The 20,076-nt window shown below is 37.9% G+C and overlaps 1 protein-coding gene across 1 annotated transcript; it reads left to right on the top strand.

Annotated features, from left to right (window-relative positions):
- The first annotated feature begins 869 nt into the window (after window positions 1–869).
- TNFSF18 (TNF superfamily member 18) lies at window positions 870–11,950 on the top strand. Its single transcript, XM_010367360.1, has 3 exons — window positions 870–1,092; window positions 7,944–7,974; window positions 10,188–11,950. Exons 1-3 carry the CDS (start codon window positions 871–873, stop codon window positions 10,532–10,534), a joined length of 600 nt encoding a protein of 199 aa, XP_010365662.1. The 5' UTR covers window position 870; the 3' UTR covers window positions 10,535–11,950.
- The last annotated feature ends 8,126 nt before the right edge of the window (window positions 11,951–20,076 follow it).

Below are 20,076 nucleotides of genomic sequence, written 5' to 3'. Positions count from 1 at the left end.
CATAGAACCAGGACACTTCCTCAATTTTGTAGTAAATCCATATTTTTGGGCCCAGGAAGAAAACCCAAGGTTTTTTGTTTGTTTGTTTGTTTGTTTGTTTGTTTTTGGAATAGAGTATAAGCTCAGGCTGAGGGCAGGATGCAGGAAAATATCCTTCTGTAAAATAACTTTTTATGCCAGAACTAGATTATCAGAGTTAAAAATGATGAAAAATAAAATTGAGCTTGTTGTATTGACAATTTTTTATTAAATTATTGTAACACACTTAATATTTTCTAGAGAATATCTCAGAATGAATGCATTCCATACACTAGAAATGGATGAAACATTTTTATGAGTATAGATTTTATTTTTCCAGATTATTGAGGTATAATTGACAAATAAAAATTGTATATATTTAAGGTATACAAGATGCTGACTTGATTGAAACTCTATTTTTTCCAAACTAGAGATCCTAGCCTCTCCAACTTCCTAACACTGCCGCTCATGTACATGATATCTGGAGTACAATGGGGTCTTAATCTCAAACTTTTTTCTTCTTATAAAAAGTAATTTTCTTATCTAGAAATAATATGGAATACTTTCTTAGATGGGAGTACACCACTGTATTCTCCCAAGGTTCCTCTACACATGCACTGTACTGCCTTTTGATTTAGGAGAGAAATTTTTTCCCTCTGAACTTCCCTTGTGCTTTTTTTTTTCTATGTTCTAAGTTTGTGTTGACTTTCAGCCTTCCGTTCCTTTTGTTGTATTTGACCCTGTGCCAAATGAAAGTCAGCACTTAAGTTATGAGTATCATTTTCTAACACAGTGACAGAAGGAAAACTCCACCTTCCACACCCACTACTAATTACCATATTGCTACAAAACATGACATTGCATCCTACACCCATCACTTGTGAATTTTTGTTTTCCACAGCTCTTATTTCTCCAAAAATGTGTTTGAGCCACTTGGAAAATATGCCTTTAAGTCATTCAAGAACTCAAGGAACTCAGAGATCATCCTGGAAGCTGTGGCTCTTTTGCTCAATAGCTATATTCCTTTTTCTTTGCTCCTTCAGTTGGCTAATCTTTATTTTTCTCCAACTAGAGGTAAGGAGGCAATTGTACCTAAGATTGCTATTTGCTATAATCCTCTATTTGTTTTTCTAGTTATTATCATTGTCACTCAGTATTGTTAGCAATAGTTGGAAGGAAGAGATGCATATACATAATGTAAATACAATTCTAATATTGTCATGACATGGCTTTTGAAGTTTAGCTAAAATTTTGAAATAAAAGGTATCAGAAAATGCTAAATGTTAGATGCAGAACTCAGTTAGAGTTAAGCCAATTGACAGGGGCCTGTGGAGTATTTTTCTCTCCCTCTTCTATAGCTCTTGGTAGAATAAAAAAGGTAAAAATATGAATGAATATCAAGGAATGGGATGCAAGCTATAGTCTTATTTATGGAAAAGACTTAAAAAAATAGTGAAAGACGGGATGAAGTAAATGACAGGTGGTTTGTGTGTCTTTGAGGAGGGAAATGGCCCTGAGCTAGGCGTAAGAATATCTGGATTCTGGTTCTGGGTCTCCTAATAACCAGCTGTATAAATTTGATAAAGACATTTAATCTCTCTAGTTTGCAGATTCTTTATCTAAAAAAAAACTGGTGGTAGGGGAATAGATTTATTATGATGTTTCTTCTAGCTATAAAATGCAGTGATTAAGAATTTATTTAGGGATAGTATGAAGAATAAATGCCTAAGCCATTCAAAAGCAGGGAACAATGACTTTAGGTTGAATTGATCAGGGAAGACTTCAGGGAGGAAGGAGAAAGCCCATATCTATTTGGGAAGCCCCTGATGCTTGTCAGGAATTTCCCATTGAGATGCAGGCCAAGTTGTGGGCCTACAGAATGGGATGGTACACTGGGAATGGAGATAAGTTTGGTTTTTTACTAAAAAAACTTTCCTCACAGTTGACCATATGGCACTGACCAAAAAGAAAATAAGAAATGCTTTATTTATTTCAGGATTTAGCCTATTTCTGGTTAAATTGTAAAATTCGAAGTTTTGGGTAGAATAAAGTGGTATACGTCCATCTTGAGAAAGGGTTGAAATGTAACTGCAGAAACATTTTTCTTAAGGGAACTGATCAGCGAAGATTTCAAAGATATAGTTCTACCACTTAAGATAAGTAATTGAGAAAAGATGCAGGAGGAAGCAGTCCCCTATGGATATTAATTTCGCGTAGGCATAGCTTTGGCCAATTTTTCCACAGTAGTCCATTAATTTGTATTCCATAACTGTATACAAGGCTTATGTGCAACAGAGGCATTTCTAATTACAATCCTGCTCTCTCAAGAAATGTATCGGCCGGATGCGGTGGCTCAAGCCTGTAATCCCAGCACTTTGGGAGGCCGAGACAGGCGGATCACGAGGTCAGGAGATCGAGACCATCCTGGCTAATACGGTGAAACCCCGTCTCTACTAAAAAATACAAAAAAACGAGCCGGGCGAGGTGGCAGGCGCCTGTAGTCCCAGCTACTTGGGAGGCTGAGGCAGGAGAATGGTGTAAACCCGGGGGGCGGCCACTGCACTCCAGCCTGGGCGACAGAGCGAGACTACGTCTCAAAAAAAAAAAAAAAAAAAAAAAAAAAATGTATCAAGCAGAAGTGTGAACTTTCTGGGTCAGTGAAGCTGAAAGAAATAATTGTCAGAAATTCTTTGTGTCTAGATTTCTGAAGAGGAAGGGTGAGAATAGCAATAACTTAAATTTGGAAGTGCTTCTTTCTTCTAAAAATTATAAGATTAATTAGCCCGATAACCCTGAAGAACACTGAATATAAGCATCATCAGTTCCTGCATATGACTCGGGAATGAATGCACAGATGCCTTTCCCAAAGGCACCCAGGAGTTCTTGCAAAGGGAAAGTCTAATAATGCCAGATCATCTAGGACACCTCTGTTCAGAATCAAACTGGATTAGTCCCAGGTGTTTGAGCTCTGATTCTGATTTTTCTCTCCTAGATCCAGTTTCTCAGTGAAAGGTTCTGCCTCTAAAGATAACCCAGAGTTTCTTCCAAATTTAGGGAAGTATAAAATGTTTTTAGAATATTGTTCTGACAGGAAACTTGCAGGATTTGTTTCTATGGGAAAAGCCAGTGGCCTGGCCCACCATGCATGATATTAGCTTCTACATTTCACTTTTCACTTACCTGTACTTCCCTTTCCCTATTGACCACAAATAAATATCTCTGGAAGAGAGGTCTGAAGGGCTGGCAGATAGTGAGTCATTATGATGTGGCCACTTCCACATTCTCATAATACCCATGAACCTTAAAGTTTTGTTTTGGTCTCCACTCTAGTTTTTATATACAAAGTCCACTTTCCAGATTGTCTAGACACTACTTTAAAAAGTGTACACTTAAAAAAAAGTGTAACACTTTAAAAAGTGTTAGATGGGAAGCTTGGCTCCTTGGGTCAATTTTTTTCTTTTTTTCTCTCTTCTCTGAGAAAATATTTAACTAAAAGGATAGCTGTGAGTCCAAGGAGTTTGGTCAATCCCTCAGTGAAAATAACCTCACAGGAGTTATCACTAAGAAGTCAAATGTTCAGCAGAGTCTCCCGCTTCAATAAAATGAAGGATACTTTTAGAAGGGGAAGTTGTACTTGTACTTAAAAGCAGAGCAGATTTTACTTTCACTGAGGATTTGATTGGGGTTGATTTGGAGAAAGAATGATTGTTTTGGCCATTTTGAGCCCAACTATGTAAATCTAACCTTAAATCAAGATGAGGTTACAAAAGCAACTGATCCTTCTAGAAAAAATAACTAAGCCACGTGTGTCTTTAAAAGTGGGTATTTACTACTTCCAAACATCAGAAGAATTATAAATAGAAACTTCCCCCACAGAGTGGTAAGGGTGAGAGTTTTTACCCAGACAGGCTGGGTGTGGATCTCATTCTTGCCTTTCATTGGCTGCATGACCTTAGGCTAGTTACTTAATGCCTGTCATCCTCATTTCCTCATCTGCAAAATGAGCAAGCTAGTTTGTATAGAGTTGTGGTAAGGATTAATGAGACAGTAGAGTATCTGACATATAGTAGGCTCCCAGGAGATGGTAGTGATTAATATTTGCCCCATTACTATTAATGAGATAATAATGGGCACAAATTTAACAAGATCGTTTCACAATATGGATATTCTTTGCCTACCTATATCACTCTCTCAATCAAAGACAGTATCTCACAGCCAAATTGATGATTTTGCAATTAGATGGATTTTTAGTGGTGGCAATAATTAAGGAGTATCACAGTGATGGTCTCTGTAGCACTAAATAGACATTAAGCAGCCTGCAGTATATTATCCAGAATTTCTGACTCTGGAAATTAGTTTGGCCTTAGGTTGTCTATGGCATTAGGTTTCTCTGAACACATCTCATACATGCTAGTAGATGGTGCAGATACTATCTGTGGCATGTATTTTGGCACTCATTCATATTTAGATTGTTACCAAATTGCTTTGGGTGTGTAATCATGTCTTTCTAGAAAGATTATACACTTCTTGAGAGGCAAGGACCAAAAATCACATTTGTTTCTCGTGCTTACAATGCTGTATAATGTTGGGAATATGTGTGCTTAAATTGTAGTTCAATTCTTCATTACAATCACCATCATCACCCAAACAACTAATATTTATTGAACAGGTCCAGGCAGGCTATCTCAGCAAAGCCCCAAAGCCCTTCTTTAAAACGACCTCATTTAACCCCAACAACTTCAACAAACTAGGTGCTATTATTTCTCCCATTTTACAGATGAGGAACTTGGGGTTCAGGGAGTCTTTGTCATATCCCTATCGTGTGTTGAACTAAATTGAATTTCAACATCTCTTCCAGGAAACACCAAAATGAGGATGAAATAATTGCAAGAGGTCAGGCACAGTGGCTCACGCCTATAATCCCAGCACTTTGGGAGGCTGAGGCGGGTAGATTGCTTGAGCCCAAGAGTTTGAGACCAGCCTGGGCAACATGGCAAAACCCTGTCTCTACAAAAAAATACAAAAAAATAGCTGGGCATGGTGGCATGCACCTGTAGTCCCAGCTACTCAGGGGGCTGACATGGGAGAATTCGTTGAGTCCAGGAGGATGAGGCTGTAGTGAGCTGAGATCACACCACTGCACTCCAGCCTGGGCAGTAGAATGAGACCTTGTCTCAAAAAAATAACAAGAAACAACAACAAAAAAAACAAGTGTAGGGAATCAAAAAATTTATTTCCTAGAATAGTGACTTTCAGACTTTTTGATTGCATTAATATATAATATAAACATTTCTAAAATAAGTAAAAAAATATTTTAATAATTTGATAAATGCATTTATTTTATTTTTAAATCTTATCTTAACACTTTGTGATACAGCAATTTGAAGTTTGATATGTTAATTTACCTTGTTTCATGATTTTGACTGTCATGACTGAAAAATTACCCGACAAACAAATACAGATTAAAATGGAAGAACACATCTTTGGATATTCTTAACATGTCATACCACTGAATTTTCAATCCATCATTCAATGATGGATGCCTCTCTTTCTTTCCTTACACAACTAACTTCCAAGATCTACAGTTTTAACACCTCCTTCGTATAAACTCACTCACCTGCTTCTGTCTATCTCCATTGTATTCTAATGACAAAAGCTCGACTATGGAAAACCTCTAATGCTGATTAAATCCAACTGCTCTGTGTCTTTCACTGTTGAATGTATCTGAAGAAAAACATAAAACTTGTTGAAAGGTCTTACTTTAAATTCACAGCCACTGCCTTCAAGTGGATTTCAGTGTTGCTCTGGAAACAACCCACGTTTCCCATCCATTCACTCTCCTTTACTGGACGATTTCACATCTTTAGCATCTCTTCAAACATCTAATAACTCTTCCCCATTCTCACTCTCCACTGATAACGTTGCCTCCATATTTCAAGAGAAAATAGAAGTAGGGAGGAAAGAAGTTCCAGTATCACCAACTCATTGGCATTTGTGTCCAGGTATATTGCTGTTCTCTCTTGTCACTGTGGATAAATTGTCCATACACCTATCCAAGCCATCTATGAACTAAATCTTATCCTATCTTACCTACTCAGGGACATTGCTCCAACAGTTCTCTCCTTGCTCTTACATATTATGCCTCATCCATTTTACAGAAACATTTCCATCAAATGGCAATAGAAAAACATGTTGCCATTTCTCTCATATTAAAACATAACAACAACAACAACAACAACAACAACAAAAACCTCTTTGATCTCTCATCATCATCCAAACTCCACTCATTTTTTTCTACTGTCCCTACAGCAAAATTCCTCCAGCTTCTCTTTTCCCATTTACCCTTAAATTTATTCTAAGTTTCTGCCCTCTTCACATATGACAGAAACTAATTTTGTCAAGAACTCCAGTGTCTACCATGTTGCTCAATCTATCAGTCAATTCACTGTACTCTTCTTACTTGATCTATTGACAGCATTTGACACCAGCTGATTACTCATCCTGCATGAAATATTTTCTTTTCTTGGCTTCCAAACATCAGACTCTCCTAGTTTCCTTTCAGACTCAACTTCTCCTTTCTATTGTCTCTTGCTTGTTCTTTCTCATTCTCTGACCTCTAAACATCACAATGCCCCAGTATTCCTCTCCATCCACACCCACTAACTTGATGATCTCACACAATCTCACTCCTTAAAGCATCACTTAGGAACTTAAGGCTCCTAAATGTATATCATCAGAGCTCCTTAAATTTCAGCCTCCTGTATCCAATTGCCTGCTTGACACACTTATCTGGATTTATAATAAGCATCACAAACTTAACATGTCCAAAACCAAACTCATGATTTTTCCCCTCCCCATTTATTCCTCTTACATCTTATCCATATTAGTGAATAATTATCTTTCCAATTATGCAGGCCTAAAATAACTGGAGTCATCTTTGTCTCTTCTCATTCCCTACCCCATATCCATGTTGGGAACTTCTGTTGGCTTTATTTTCCAGCCAAGTATCACCATCTCCACAGCTAGCACCTTGGTCAGAGGCACCATGCTGTTTTGCCTAGATGAATGACTGTAATGATCTCTTAGCTAGTCTCACTACATTTGTCTTTGCCTCTGTTTAATTTGTTCCTAGTATAGCAGCCAGAGAAATACTACAAAAGGAAAATATGCAACATCTTTAAGTTCAAAAAGTCTTTTAAGCACTTTGACATTAGGAAACCAATAAACTTTGGAAGATACAAAAAATGTTTGTGGTTATGCCTTAATTTATACAAAGTATTTTTGAGCATTTAGCATTTAACTACCTGTATTTATAAAATTAACCACACACTGATGGCATCTTGTAGCATGTGAACTGCCATACATTGCAATAGCCTGAAACTTGGAACTGTTTTTCAGGGTATCTCAGATACTGTATATGACATGTAGTCATCTGAATATTATACACGGGTGGCTTCATCAATCTGAGTTATAAATATTTCTAGGGCTTAATTTACTATTTTAAATAAAAATAAACATAAACAGAAGCTTCATTATTTTCCTTTCCCGTGCCAATAGATAACCTTGTTCAGTCACTGGGGTGTGGAAACTGCTATTTTGTTGAAAAACTTTTAGAGTCCAAGCGGGGGGGTGGGGGGGTCCAATATCAAATAGTTGTTCTGTAGGTATAGATTAGGTAATGGAATTAGATCTTGACCTTTGTCTAAAACACCCAAAGGGGAAGCTAGGTAATAAAAGGTAAAGGATGGAGCCACTCAACTTTAAAGGGAGGCTGAGAGGGCTGAGACATGTTGAAGGGAGGGTTTTTTTTTTATGGTTATAGAACAGTAGTTTGCTTCAGGAATCCAAAGCTCTAAATAAATCAACCAAAAAAGTTAATGACACTGTCATCATCCTAATCAATTCATCTTTTATTTCCCCAACAGACTGCTAAAGAGCCCTGCATGGCTAAGTTTGGTGAGTAACCTATCTTGCATGTCTCTCTTTTACTTTTCTTAGTTTTTGATGCAAGAAGGCAGGTGTCAGTGATCTCAAGAAAACCTGCATTTTCTTCCATTCATTTTTCAGCTACTACATATAATTACTTATCATGTACTAGGCAGTTTCCCAAGAGCTGAGGCTTTCAGAGGTAAACCAGGCAAAAGAAGCCCATGCCCTGATAAAGCGTATATCGAAGGCTGCATCTCTAGCCAGGAATGAACATCTCTCTTACCGGCCTATGAATCTGAGAGCCAGGGATCTACTTTTAATTCTGTGTTTTAATAAACACAACAAGTTTCATATTTCTACAACCTTTCCTTAAAGTCTTTCTCACGTTTCACACATTGCTAATGTCCAGTGGAGTATACGAGAGAGTGCCATTGTTGTTTCTAAAAGTATAGAAGAGCAATGAGAGTTGGAAGAGTGGCCATTTCCTCTACTCCTTTCTCTTCTAAGCTTAGCTTCTGAGTCATTTTCCCTTGTAGTCACCTGATATTTGCTTAGAAAACACACCACAGTTTGCAGTTACAATGAGACTTAGACTCTTAGAATGCACGCAAAATTTCAGATAAACACATTTAAAAAAATTGTTTATAGGTTTCAGGCCAAACATACATTTTCAGTTGAGAACAGACCATTTCTAGAGTTAACTCTGCAACCCCTGTGTTCCTATATAGTTTAAACCAGTAGGTTTCCTTGGCTTGTGGGAATTAGACAATTTCCTTTTGCTTGTCTCTTTCTTTGTGTTTTGTTTTTGTTTTGCCAGTAAGTGGAATGGAATGCATGGCATGTGTGAAATTCTGCCTTAATGTGGTAAAAGTTGAGAAACTCAAGTGATGCTAAGGTGGTCTTTAAGTGACCCCCCTTTCACAGAATTAAATAGGAAAGTCAATGACACTTCTTTCTGGTGACCTGCCTATTGCCTATGACATGTCAAGGAAGAAGAAATTTACTGGGCTCTGAGCTCACTGGCGATACAGGGTGACTTTGCCTTTTGTTCTAGTGATCTCTCTTTCATTCTCCCCCAGAATCTACCTTCAGAGTCTTATATTAGTCATTCATATGAATGAGAATTGAAGTAAAAATGTTACCTCTTCCAGGGTGTTTTCTCATCAAGTTTTCTTTTTTAATTATGGGACAAAGGACAAAAATTACGGAGAATTGCAGAACAGATAAGCATTCTGGGTAGTAAAAGCACCTCCTGGGGCTGTGAGATCACACTGATGTGCAAAACCAAGTAAACAAACATTTAAATTTCATATGTGCTAATGAAAATGAATGGTCTTCACCTTTTCTTTACCCTTTGGGACAGTATTGCGCTAGGGATCCTTATATTTAAATAGTCAAGTTATTTCTATTTATAAACTCATAAATTTACCATTAGCTATTTTTGGGGGGTTTATTTAATGAATCCTAAGTAGGTCTTAAATGATATATACCTACAAACAGAGGAGAAGAGTCATAATTTAGACACAAAGCACCTAATTCAGGAACATGGAAGTGTCATTCAATTAATAAATATTTATGGAACATCTACCAGGTACCAGGGATTTTTTTCAGGTGCTGAAAATATGGGAATGAACAAAATAGAGATATATTTGTCCTAAAAAATTTTACATTCAAGGTGATATAAGATGGAAAATAAACAAATGAACAATTTAATTTATAACATCCTAGACACTGACACACTTTATGAAGAAAACTCAAGCAAGGTAAAAGGAGAGAGTGATAGGAGAACACTTTTTAATATAGCTTAATTCAGGAAAGCCTCACTGATAAAGTGGTAAAACAGCCAGTGGTATTTACACAGAAAATGCATGGAAAGGCATGGACTGCCAACCCTGGTTTTCAAAATTTTGGCTTGTGATTTCTTTCTCCATTAGTCTTTTCTTCTCCTTTCTATTTCCTACAAATATTAATCGACAAGAGATGCTGAGTCACCTAACTCATTTTTCTATTCCAAATTCTTTTCCTTAGGATGCTCCAAGCAAGAAACACTCTTTGGATTTTCAATTTCTCTAAAGCAAGGAGTAGATAGGTACTTAAAATAGAAAAATTCAGCTTGAAAAGAACTAGTGTAGATCAGGTAAAGAAACAACATGTACGTGGTAAATCTACGATCTGGAAAAGGATGCAATAATGAAATAACTATGCTTTCATCTTTTTTCTCCCTCGTATATTTCTTATAGGACCATTACCCTCAAAATGGCAAATGGCATCTTCTGAACCTCCTTGCGTGAATAAGGTGTCTGACTGGAAGCTGGAGATACTTCAGAATGGCTTATATTTAATTTATGGCCAAGTGGCTCCCAATGCAAACTACAATGATGTAGCTCCTTTTGAAGTACGGCTGTATAAAAACAAAGACATGATACAAACTCTAACAAACAAATCTAAAATCCAGAATGTAGGAGGGACTTATGAATTGCATGTTGGGGATACCATAGACTTGATATTCAACTCTGAGAATCAGGTTCTAAAAAATAATACCTACTGGGGTATCATTTTACTAGCAAATCCCCAATTCATCTCCTAGAGACTTGATTTGATCTCATTCCCTTCAGCACATGCAGAGGTGTCAGTGGGTGGATTGGAGGGAGAAGATTTTCAATTTCTAGAGTTTGTCTGTCTACAAAAATCAACGCAAACAGAACTCCTCTGTATGTGAATTTTCATCTATCATGCTTATCTGAATGAGACTCAGAGGAAGAGCCAAAGACTTTTGGTTAGATCTGCAGAGATACTTCATTAATCCACGATAAAATGAATATAGATGACAGAGGACATGTGCTTTTCAAAGAATCTCTGTCTAAATCTTGAATTCGTGAGTGGAAAAATGGAGTTCTATTCCCTTGGAAGTTTTACCTGGTATGCAAAAAGGATCTGGGGCAGTAGCCTGACTTTGTTCTCATATTCTTGGGCTGCTCTAATTCATTCTTCTCATACTCCTGTCTTTTGAGACCCTCCCAATAAAAAGTAGACTGATAGGATGGCCACAGATATGCCTACCACACCCTACTTTAGATACGGTGGTGTTAGAAGATAAAGAACACTCTGAGAACTATTGGAATAGAGGTACAAGTGGCATAAAATGGAATGTACGCTATCTGGAAATTTCTCTTTGTTTTATCTTCCTCAGGATGTAGGGTGCTTTAAAAAGCCTTATCAAAGGAGTCATTCTGAACCCTCATGTAGAGTTCTGTGAGAGCTTACTGTTGGTGTGTGCGTTTAAACATTGCTAATTGTAAAGAAAGAGTAACCATTAGTAATCATTAGGTTTAACCCCAGAATGGTATTAACATTACTGGATTATGTCATGTAATGATTTAGTATTTTTAGCTAGCTTTCCACAGTTTGCAAAGTGCTTTCGTATAACAGGTAGCAATTCTATGAAGTTAATTGGGCAGGCATTTGGGGGAAAATTTTAGTGATGAGAATGTGGTAGCATAGCAGAGCCAACTTGCCTCAAATCATAGGACAAGTGACTACAAGAGGCAATGGGTTGTCCGCTGCATTGCTCTGTTTCAGCTTTAGAATTGTTACTTCTGCTATTGTGTTATAAGACTCTAAAATTTAGCAAAGTCACTTTTCAAGAAGCGTATTCCCCTTTAGCCCAAGGTGAGCAGAGTGAAGCGACAACAGATCTTTCCTTTACCAGCAAACTTTTTTTTTTTTTTCCCTGCCTGGATCAGGGAAACCCAGGATGCTGCTCAGGCCTTATACCAACCAAATTCCCCTCTTCACTTTGCAGAGCCCATCTTAGTAATCTTAGTCAAATGTGCTAACTTCTAAAAATAATAAATAGCACTAATTCAAAATTTTTGGGCTCTTAAATTAGCTACTTGCAGGTTCTTGTTGAAAGGTATATAATATTACATTGTAAACAAATTTAAAATATTTATGGGTATTTGTGAAAAGCTGAATTATGTTAAATAATATTACATGTAAAGCTATTTAAAAGAATTTTTTTTTTTTGGTATTTTGTGTAACAAAAATTGCTCAGGAGCATGCTAAGCCTGAGGCCAGGTTGTTTCTTAGTAAGTCTTTTTTAAAAAACATCTGCTGAGTAGCTACAGGGCCAAAGACTTGGAGAGCTTGTTTCTGTTGCATTTGCATATCTTCTCAGGAAATTAAAGTGTGTCATATACATATATACATATATATACACATATAAAATCTTGGTGTTCCTGATCTTTGTTGTGTTATAAGCAATTGGCAATATGTGCTGGAGTGGGCTGGTGCTAGCTTATAAGTGCATATTATTAACTTTTCAGGAATGTTGCACTCTGGTTATTAATTATAGGTATTCTTGAAATTGGCTATGGTGGGAGTATTTGTACCATGTAAATTGGCAAACACTACACATTTTCCTGTTGGACAGCTAGTTCACCAGCACACCACTGTGAAACTCTCCTTAATGACTCCTCTCTGCCCCCGCTTCATTCCTGGGACAATCATGGCAGACTAAGGTAGAAAATGAAATTGTAAAAGTTTGACATACTGGTGATTTCTCAGGGCAAGCAGAGGTCACTGCAGCTGCAGCTACAGGGATGACTACCAAAAGGTGAAAGGTGACCTTTAAATTTTCCTGATGTCATAATTTTAGCCTTTGTTTTCAATGTATACTGTTTTCCTGTTTCTCCACATAGTAGTTTGCATTTTAAATCTATAATAAAACATGCTGATAACTGGATTGCAGCTGATTTATCTGTGGGTCATCAGACTAGAGTTAGTAATCCAGGGAACACAAAGGTACATCACAGAAATCTTTGCCCATATGAAACACTGTTTGGCAAGTATTAAGCAGAAGTGAGAGCTGGATGCAACAGGCTTTTCATCATAGCTGTTCCCATTTCTGATGAGTTAGTCAGACAGTTTCACTTTCTGACTTTCACCTATCTCCTTTTCTCCACCCTGCCCACATTCACCATCAAAGTCATCGTCAACCCTTCTCACACTGTTTTTACCTTCCATTTTGCCCCATCAAATAAGAGCATGCTATTTGACTGTGGATTAAGTCTCTGCTCATGAAGACGGCAGCTAATTGAAAAGCGATGTAATCTAGTCAACAAACTCCTTAGATGAAGTGTATTTTGAAAATGAAGTTCCTGCCTTTGTGTTCCATCCCAATTAGGCAATTTCATTTGGAAGGACACATTTTTATTAGAGAGAAGGAGAAGTAAAAATCTGATTGACTGACAAGTTAACAGTTTAAAGATTTACATCAGGTAGAAGCTACAAATGATGCTTTGGCACACATTTACTCTTTGATCCAAAAGGATGCATGCCTATTCTAGGGTTTACTTGTAGTTCTGTGACAGTCACTCCACTGATTATGACTCTTCCATGAGTCTCCACCTATGCATAGGAAATTTGTACACATGCCTTTCCCCTACAAACTAAGAGAGTGTGAGCCCACCTCAATGTAGCAAGATTCTCCTGTTTTCACTACCAAGCAGTTGGCCTTTTTTTTCCAGACAGATTTTCTGGATGGGGTCAGACTAGTTCAGTATCAGCTTTAGCTATATCAGGTGGAGGCAGGCAACAGTTCTTTGTATCTCCTAATTGCAAGAAATATTTTTCAAAGCTACTTTAGAAATTCCCTTGAAGTTCCCTTACCATGCTTCGGGTTAGAAAGTTTCATTTCTCCCAGTTCTTCCTGCGAAAGAAAGTGGGTAAGGACTCACAGAATGGCCACAGCTCTCTCTAAGTGTGGTCATCGATACCTTCTTCTCCCTCTTCTGGCCTTTATCTTTTTTTTTTGACAGAATCTCAATCTGTCGCCCACGCTGGAGTGCAGCGGCTCGCTGCAGCCTCTTCCTCCCAGGTTCAAGCAATTCTCATGCCTCAGCCTCCTGAGGAGCTGGGACTACAGACTCCCACCACCAGGCCTGGTTAATTTTTGTATGTTTAGTAGAGATGGAATTTCATCATATTGGCCAGGCTGGTCTTGAATTCCTGGCCTCCAGTGATCCACCCACCTTGATCTCCCAAAGTGTTGGGATTACGGGCATGAGCCACAGCGCCCGGCCCTCATTTGATCTTTCATCTGGGTGAAATGTTTGCAAGTGAGTGGAGAGAGGGAACTTACTTCCCTTTACAAATTCTACATATTGCAGGAGGAGAAATTGTCTTACTCTCATTTTGGTAACCAGGTACCAATCATACTGTGTCTGCGTTGAAACTGTCAATAAGAGTCAGATTTTAACATTGAGTTTTACTTATATGTCTAAAGAGAATATTAAGGGCTTGTAATAAAATGCAGGAATACAAAAACCTCCAAACCATCATCACAGAATCAATAATAAAACAGAGCTAAATGAAAGGTAGAGGAGGAAGAAAACCATTGTTTAGAAAAGTTAGACTTAAGAACATTATTACTAATTAACATAAAACATTGCTTTTAATTTCTTGATAGTCAAGAAAAATTAGAGAAAAAATGCTATGTGTTGTGTCTTGGAGTGATAGCTCAGCTAAATGTTTTGAACTCCTTAAAGTTGTTTACTGCTATCACAGAGCAGTAAATTCAAATAAGATAAATGTAAGAACTGGCCAGGCGCGGTGGCTCATGCCTGTAATCCCAGCACTTTGGGAGGCTGAGGCAGGCGGATCAAGAGGTCAGGAGATCGAGACCATCCTGGCTAACACAGTGAAACCCCGTCTCTACTAAAAATGCAAAAAATTAGCCGGGCGTGGCGGCGGGCGCCTGTAGTCTCAGCCACTTGGGAGGCTGAGGCAGGAGAATGGTGTGAACCCGGGAGGTGGAGCTTGCAGTGAGCCGAGATCACACCACTGCACTCCAGCCTGGGCAACTGAGAGAGACTCTGTCTCAAAAAAAAAAAAAAAAAAAAAAAAGATAAATGTAAGAACTTTAGAACTTTAGGAGGCAGAGGCAGCCAGATCATGAGGTCAGGAGATAGAGACCATCCTGGCTAAAACAGTGAAACTCCGTCTCTACTAAATATACAAAAAATTAGCTGGGCATGGTGGCACGCGCCTGTAGTCCTAGCTACTTGGAAGGCTGAGGCAGGAGAATCGCTTGAACCCCAGAGGTGGAGGTTGCAGTGAGCCAAGATCACGCCACTGCACTCCAGCAGTCTAGCCTGGCCAACAGTGAGACTATGTCTCAAAATAAATAAATAAATAAAATAAGATAAATGGAAGCGTGCATTTTGCTATCTTGAGCTTATTAAATCTGCTTAGAGCTCAGCACTAGGAAATCGTTTTATTCCCTTATAAAGGAAATAAAATCATTTAATCTAATTTTTTAAAGCACACTGTTTACTGGGAAAAAGAAACTTTTCCTTGTGCTGAGCTCTAAGCAGATTTAATGTGCAAGATAGCAAAATGCAGACTCTTCCTTTATCTTATTTGAAGCTACTGGTTTGTGATAGCAGTAGACAACTTTAAGGAGTTCAAAACAGTTTATTTGAGCTATGACTCCGAGACACAACACATAGCGGTAGTGGTGAACCCAATTACGTTGTTTGAACAAGTACATCAGAGGTTTTATTTGACCTGCCTTAAAGAAAGATCTTAGGAAATGTCTGACAATAGGAAAAGAAAAATTCAATGGACAGGGTCTGTTAGATTAAACCAACTCCCTTATCTCTTCAATCACATAATCACAATGGGAATCTCAGATTTTAGTGTTCAAGGTGATCATTTCCATCCAGCTCTGGTGTTATTCAAGGACACCACAGGAGTGGTATGCCTCTCACATAGAGCCTTAACAGCACACAGACTCAGTTAGACTGAGGTGTATACTGGTTGGTTTTAGTTTCTTAGAATGGAAGATACAGACAGTCTTTTTGTCTTCTCTCCCTGTAGTTTGGTTGTACCTCTTGTCTAACGGGCTAGGCTCTGAGAAGATTCTGATGACCTAGATTCCCACATCTGACACAGTGCCTGGCTCACAGTCCTTGATAGTCTGTTGAAAATAAATGAGTCAAAAATGTATCTGGGTGTTTATGTTAATGTATAAACAGCATTATCTTGTGCATTTTGTATGACAGAGTCCAAGGGGCAAAGCCCTCAGCCTCCCTTTCCTCACTGTCTCCCATCCCATCACTTACTGTTCACAAGTGTTCTTCCCCTTCCTCCACAAAATCTGTTCTCAGGAACACTGTTAATGCAATTAAAGAAAGGAAACTTAACTCACTTGCACTAAGGGAAAGTGGCTAATATACTATCTTGCCTTGTGTCACTAAAGCAGGATAGAATCCGATTTGTTTTAAACTTGCTGAATAGATGCACCAAGAAGCAACTGCCTTTACAATAACCCAAGGCAAAAACATTTATTTAATAACCAATGGCAGAGTTTTTCTTTCTTTTTTCTCCTAAAGCTATCCCTCCCCTAGCCCTCCCACTCCCTGACAGGTCCCGGTGTGTGATGTTCCCCTCCCTGTGTCCATGTGTTCTCATTGTTCAACTCCCATTTGTGAGTGAGAACATGTGGTGTTTAGTTTTCTGTTCCAGTGTTAGTTTGCTGAGAATGATGGTTTCCAGCTTCATCCATGTCCCTGCAAAGGACAAGAAACTCATTTTTTTTTATGGCTGCATGGTATGGTATTCCATGGTGTGTATGTGCCACATTTTCTTTTTTCTTTTTTTTTTTTTTTTTTTTATTATACTTTAAGTTCTAGGGTACATGTGCATAACGTGCAGGTTTGTTACATATGTATACTTGTGCCATGTTGGTGTGCTGCACCCATCAACTCGTCAGCACCCATCAATTCATCATTTATATCAGGTATAACTCCCAATGCAATCCCTCCCCCCTCCCCCCTCCCCATGATAGGCCCCAATGTGTGATGTTCCCCTTCCCGAGTCCAAGTGATCTCATTGTTCAGTTCCCACCTATGAGTGAGAACATGCGGTGTTTGGTTTTCTCTTCTTGTGATAGTTTGCTAAGAATGATGGTTTCCAGCTGCATCCATGTCCCCACAAAGGATGCAAACTCATCCTTTTTTATGGCTGCATAGTATTCCATGGTATATATGTGCCACATTTTCTTTATCCAGCTTATCATTGATGGGCATTTGGGTTGGTTCCAAGTCTTTGCTATTGTAAATAGTGCTGCCACACACATACATGTGAATGTGTCTTTATAGTAGAGTAAATTAATCTTTTTGGTACAAATCCAGTAAAGGGATTGCTGGGTCAAAGGTTATTTCTGGTTCTAGACCCTTGAGGAATTGCCACACTGTCTTCTACGATGGTTAAGCTAATTTACACTCCCACCAACAGTGTGAAAGCATTCCTATTTCTCCATATCTTCTCCATCATCTGTTGTTTCCTGACTTTTTAATGATTGCCATTCCAACTGCGTGAGATGGTATCTCATTGAGGTTTTGATTTGAATTTCTCTAATGACCAGTAATGATGAGCTTTTTTTTTTTATGTGTTTGTTGGTGCATAAATATCTTCTTTTGAGAAGTGTCTGTTTATATCCTTTGCCTACTTTTGGATAGGATTGTTTATTTTTTTCTTGTAAATTTGTTTAAGTTCCTTGTAGATTCTGGATATTAGCCCTTTGTCAGATGGATAGATGGCAAAAATTTTCTCCCATTCTGTAGGTTGCCTGTTCATTCTAATGACAGTTTGTTTTGCCATGCAGAAGCTCTTTGGTTTAGTTAGATCCCATTTGTCAATTTTGGCTTTTGCTGTAATTGCTTTTGGTGTTTTAGTCATGAAGTCTTTGTTCATGTCTATGTCCTGAATGATATTACATAGGTTTTCTTCTAGGGTTTTTATGGTTTTAGGTCTTACATTTAAGTCTTTAATCAACCTTGAGTTAATTTTTGTATAAGGCGTAAGGAAGGGATCCAGTTTCTGTTTTCTGCCTATGGCTAGCCAGTTTTCCCAACACCATTTATTAAATAGGGAATCCTTTCCTCATTGCTTGTTTTTGTTAAGTTTGTCAAAGATCAGATAGTTGTAGGTGTGTGGTGTTATTTCTGAGGCCTCTGTTCTGTTCCATTGGTCTATATATCTGTTTTGGTACCAGGACCATGATGTTTTGGTTACTGTAGCCTTGTGGTATACTTTGAAGTCAGGGAGTGTGAGGCCTCCAGCTTTGTTCTTTTTGCTTAGGATTGTCTCAGCTACACGGGCTCTTTTTTGGTTCCACAAGAAATTTAAAGTAGTTTTTTTCTAAATGTCTGAAGAAAGTCAATGGTAGCTTGATGGGGATAGCATTGAATCTATAAATTACTTTGGGCAGTATGGCCATTTTCATTATATTGATTCTTCCTATCCATGAGGATGGAATGTTTTCCATTAAACAAATGTGTCCTTTCTTATTTCCTTGAGCAGTGGTTTGTACTTCCCCTTGAAGTATTCCTTCACATCCCTTGTAAGTTGTTTTCCTAGGTATTTTATTCTCTTTGTAGTAATTGTAAATGGGAGTTCACTCATGATTTGGATCTCTGTTTGTCTGTTATTGGTGTATAAGAATGCTTGTGATTTTTGCACATTGGTTTTGTATCCTGAGACTTTGCTGAAGTTGCTTATCAGCTTAAGAAGATTTTGGGCTGAGATGATGAGGTTTTCTAAACATATAGTCATGCCATCTGCAAACAGAGATAATTTTACTTCCTCTCTTCATATTTGAATACCCTTTATTTCTTTCTCTTGACAGATTGACCTGGCCAGAACTTCCAATACTATGTTGAATAGGAGTAGTGAGAGAGGGCATCCTTGTCTTGTGCCAGTTTTCAAAAGGAATACTTCCAGCTTTTGCCCATTCAGTATGATATTGGCTGTGGGTTTGTCATAAATAGCTGTTATTCTTTTGAGATATGTTCCGTCAATACCTAGTTTATTGAGAGTTTTTAGTATGAAGGGGTGTTGAATTTTATCAAACACCTTTTCTGCATCTGTTGAGATAATCATATTGCTTTTGTCATTGGTTCTGTGTACACGATGGATTACATTTATTGATTTGTGTATGTTGAAGCAGCCTTGCATCCCAGGGATGAAGCTGACTTGATTGTGGTGGATAAGGTTTTTGATGTGCTGCTGGATTTGGTTTGCCAGTATTTTATTGAGGGTTTTTGCATCGATGTTCATCAGGGATATTGGCCTGAACTTTTCTTTTTTTATATTGTCTCTGGCAGGTATAGGTATCAGGATGATGCTGGCCTCGTAAAATAAGTTAGGGAAGAGTCCTTCTTTTTCTATTGTTTGGAATAGTTTCAGAAGGAATGGTACCAACTCCTCTTTGTACCTCTGGTAGAATGAGGCTGTGAATCTATCTGGTCCTGGGGTTCTTTTGGTTGATAGGCTATTAATTACTGCCTCAATTTTAGAACTTGTTATTGGTCTATTCAGGGATTCAGCTTCTTCTTGGTTTAGTCTTGGGAGGGTGTATGTGTCCAGGAATTTATCCATTTCTTCTAGATTTTATAGTTTATTTGCATAGAGGTGTTTATAGTATTCTCTGATGGTAGTTTGTATTTCTGTGGGATCAGTGATGATCTCCCCTTTATCATTTTTTATTGTGTCTATTTGATTCTTCTCTCTTCTTTATTAGTCTGGCTGGCAGTCTACGTATTTTGTTAATCTTTTCAAAACACCAGCTCCTGGATTCATTGATTTTTTGAAGGGTTTTTCATGTCTCAATCTCATTCAGTTCTGCTCTGATCTTAGTTATTTCTTGTATTCTGCTAGCTTTTGAATTTGTTTGCTCTTGCCTCACTAGTTCTTTTAATTGTGATGTTAGGGTGATGATTTTAGATTTTTCTTGTTTTCTCCTGAGGGTATTTACTGCTATAAATTTCCCTCTAAACACTGCTTTAGCTGTGTCCCAAAGATTCTGGTATGTTTTGTCTTTGAAAGAAAGTCATTGGTTCTTTCACAACAACATTGTGTCATTGATTTGAAAGCAGTTATTTATTTCTGCCTTAATTCAGTTATTTACCCAGTAGTCATTCAGGAGCAGGTTGTTGAGTTGTCACATAGTTGTGTGGTTTTGAGTGAGTTTATTAATCCTGAGTTCTAATTTGATTGCACTGTGGTCTGAGAGACTATTTGTTATGATTTCCATTCTTTTGCGTTTGCTAAAGAGTGTTTTAC

The sequence above is a fragment of the Rhinopithecus roxellana genome, chromosome 8 (assembly GCF_007565055.1).
Source record: "Rhinopithecus roxellana isolate Shanxi Qingling chromosome 8, ASM756505v1, whole genome shotgun sequence".
Lineage (NCBI taxonomy): Eukaryota > Metazoa > Chordata > Mammalia > Primates > Cercopithecidae > Rhinopithecus > Rhinopithecus roxellana.
The sequence above is the reverse complement of the archived record's forward strand: the minus strand, read 5'-3'. Positions and strand labels throughout refer to the sequence as shown.

Bases quoted from the DNA above. Each gene is read 5' to 3' on its own strand.
- TNFSF18 (XM_010367360.1), top strand. From the start codon at position 871: ATGACATTGCATCCTACACCCATCACTTGTGAATTTTTGTTTTCCACA. The intron at 1,093-7,943 runs GTAAGGAGGCAA...TTTCCCCAACAG, and splicing joins TTATTTTTCTCCAACTAGAG to ACTGCTAAAGAGCCCTGCAT. The intron at 7,975-10,187 runs GTGAGTAACCTA...TATTTCTTATAG, and splicing joins GCCCTGCATGGCTAAGTTTG to GACCATTACCCTCAAAATGG.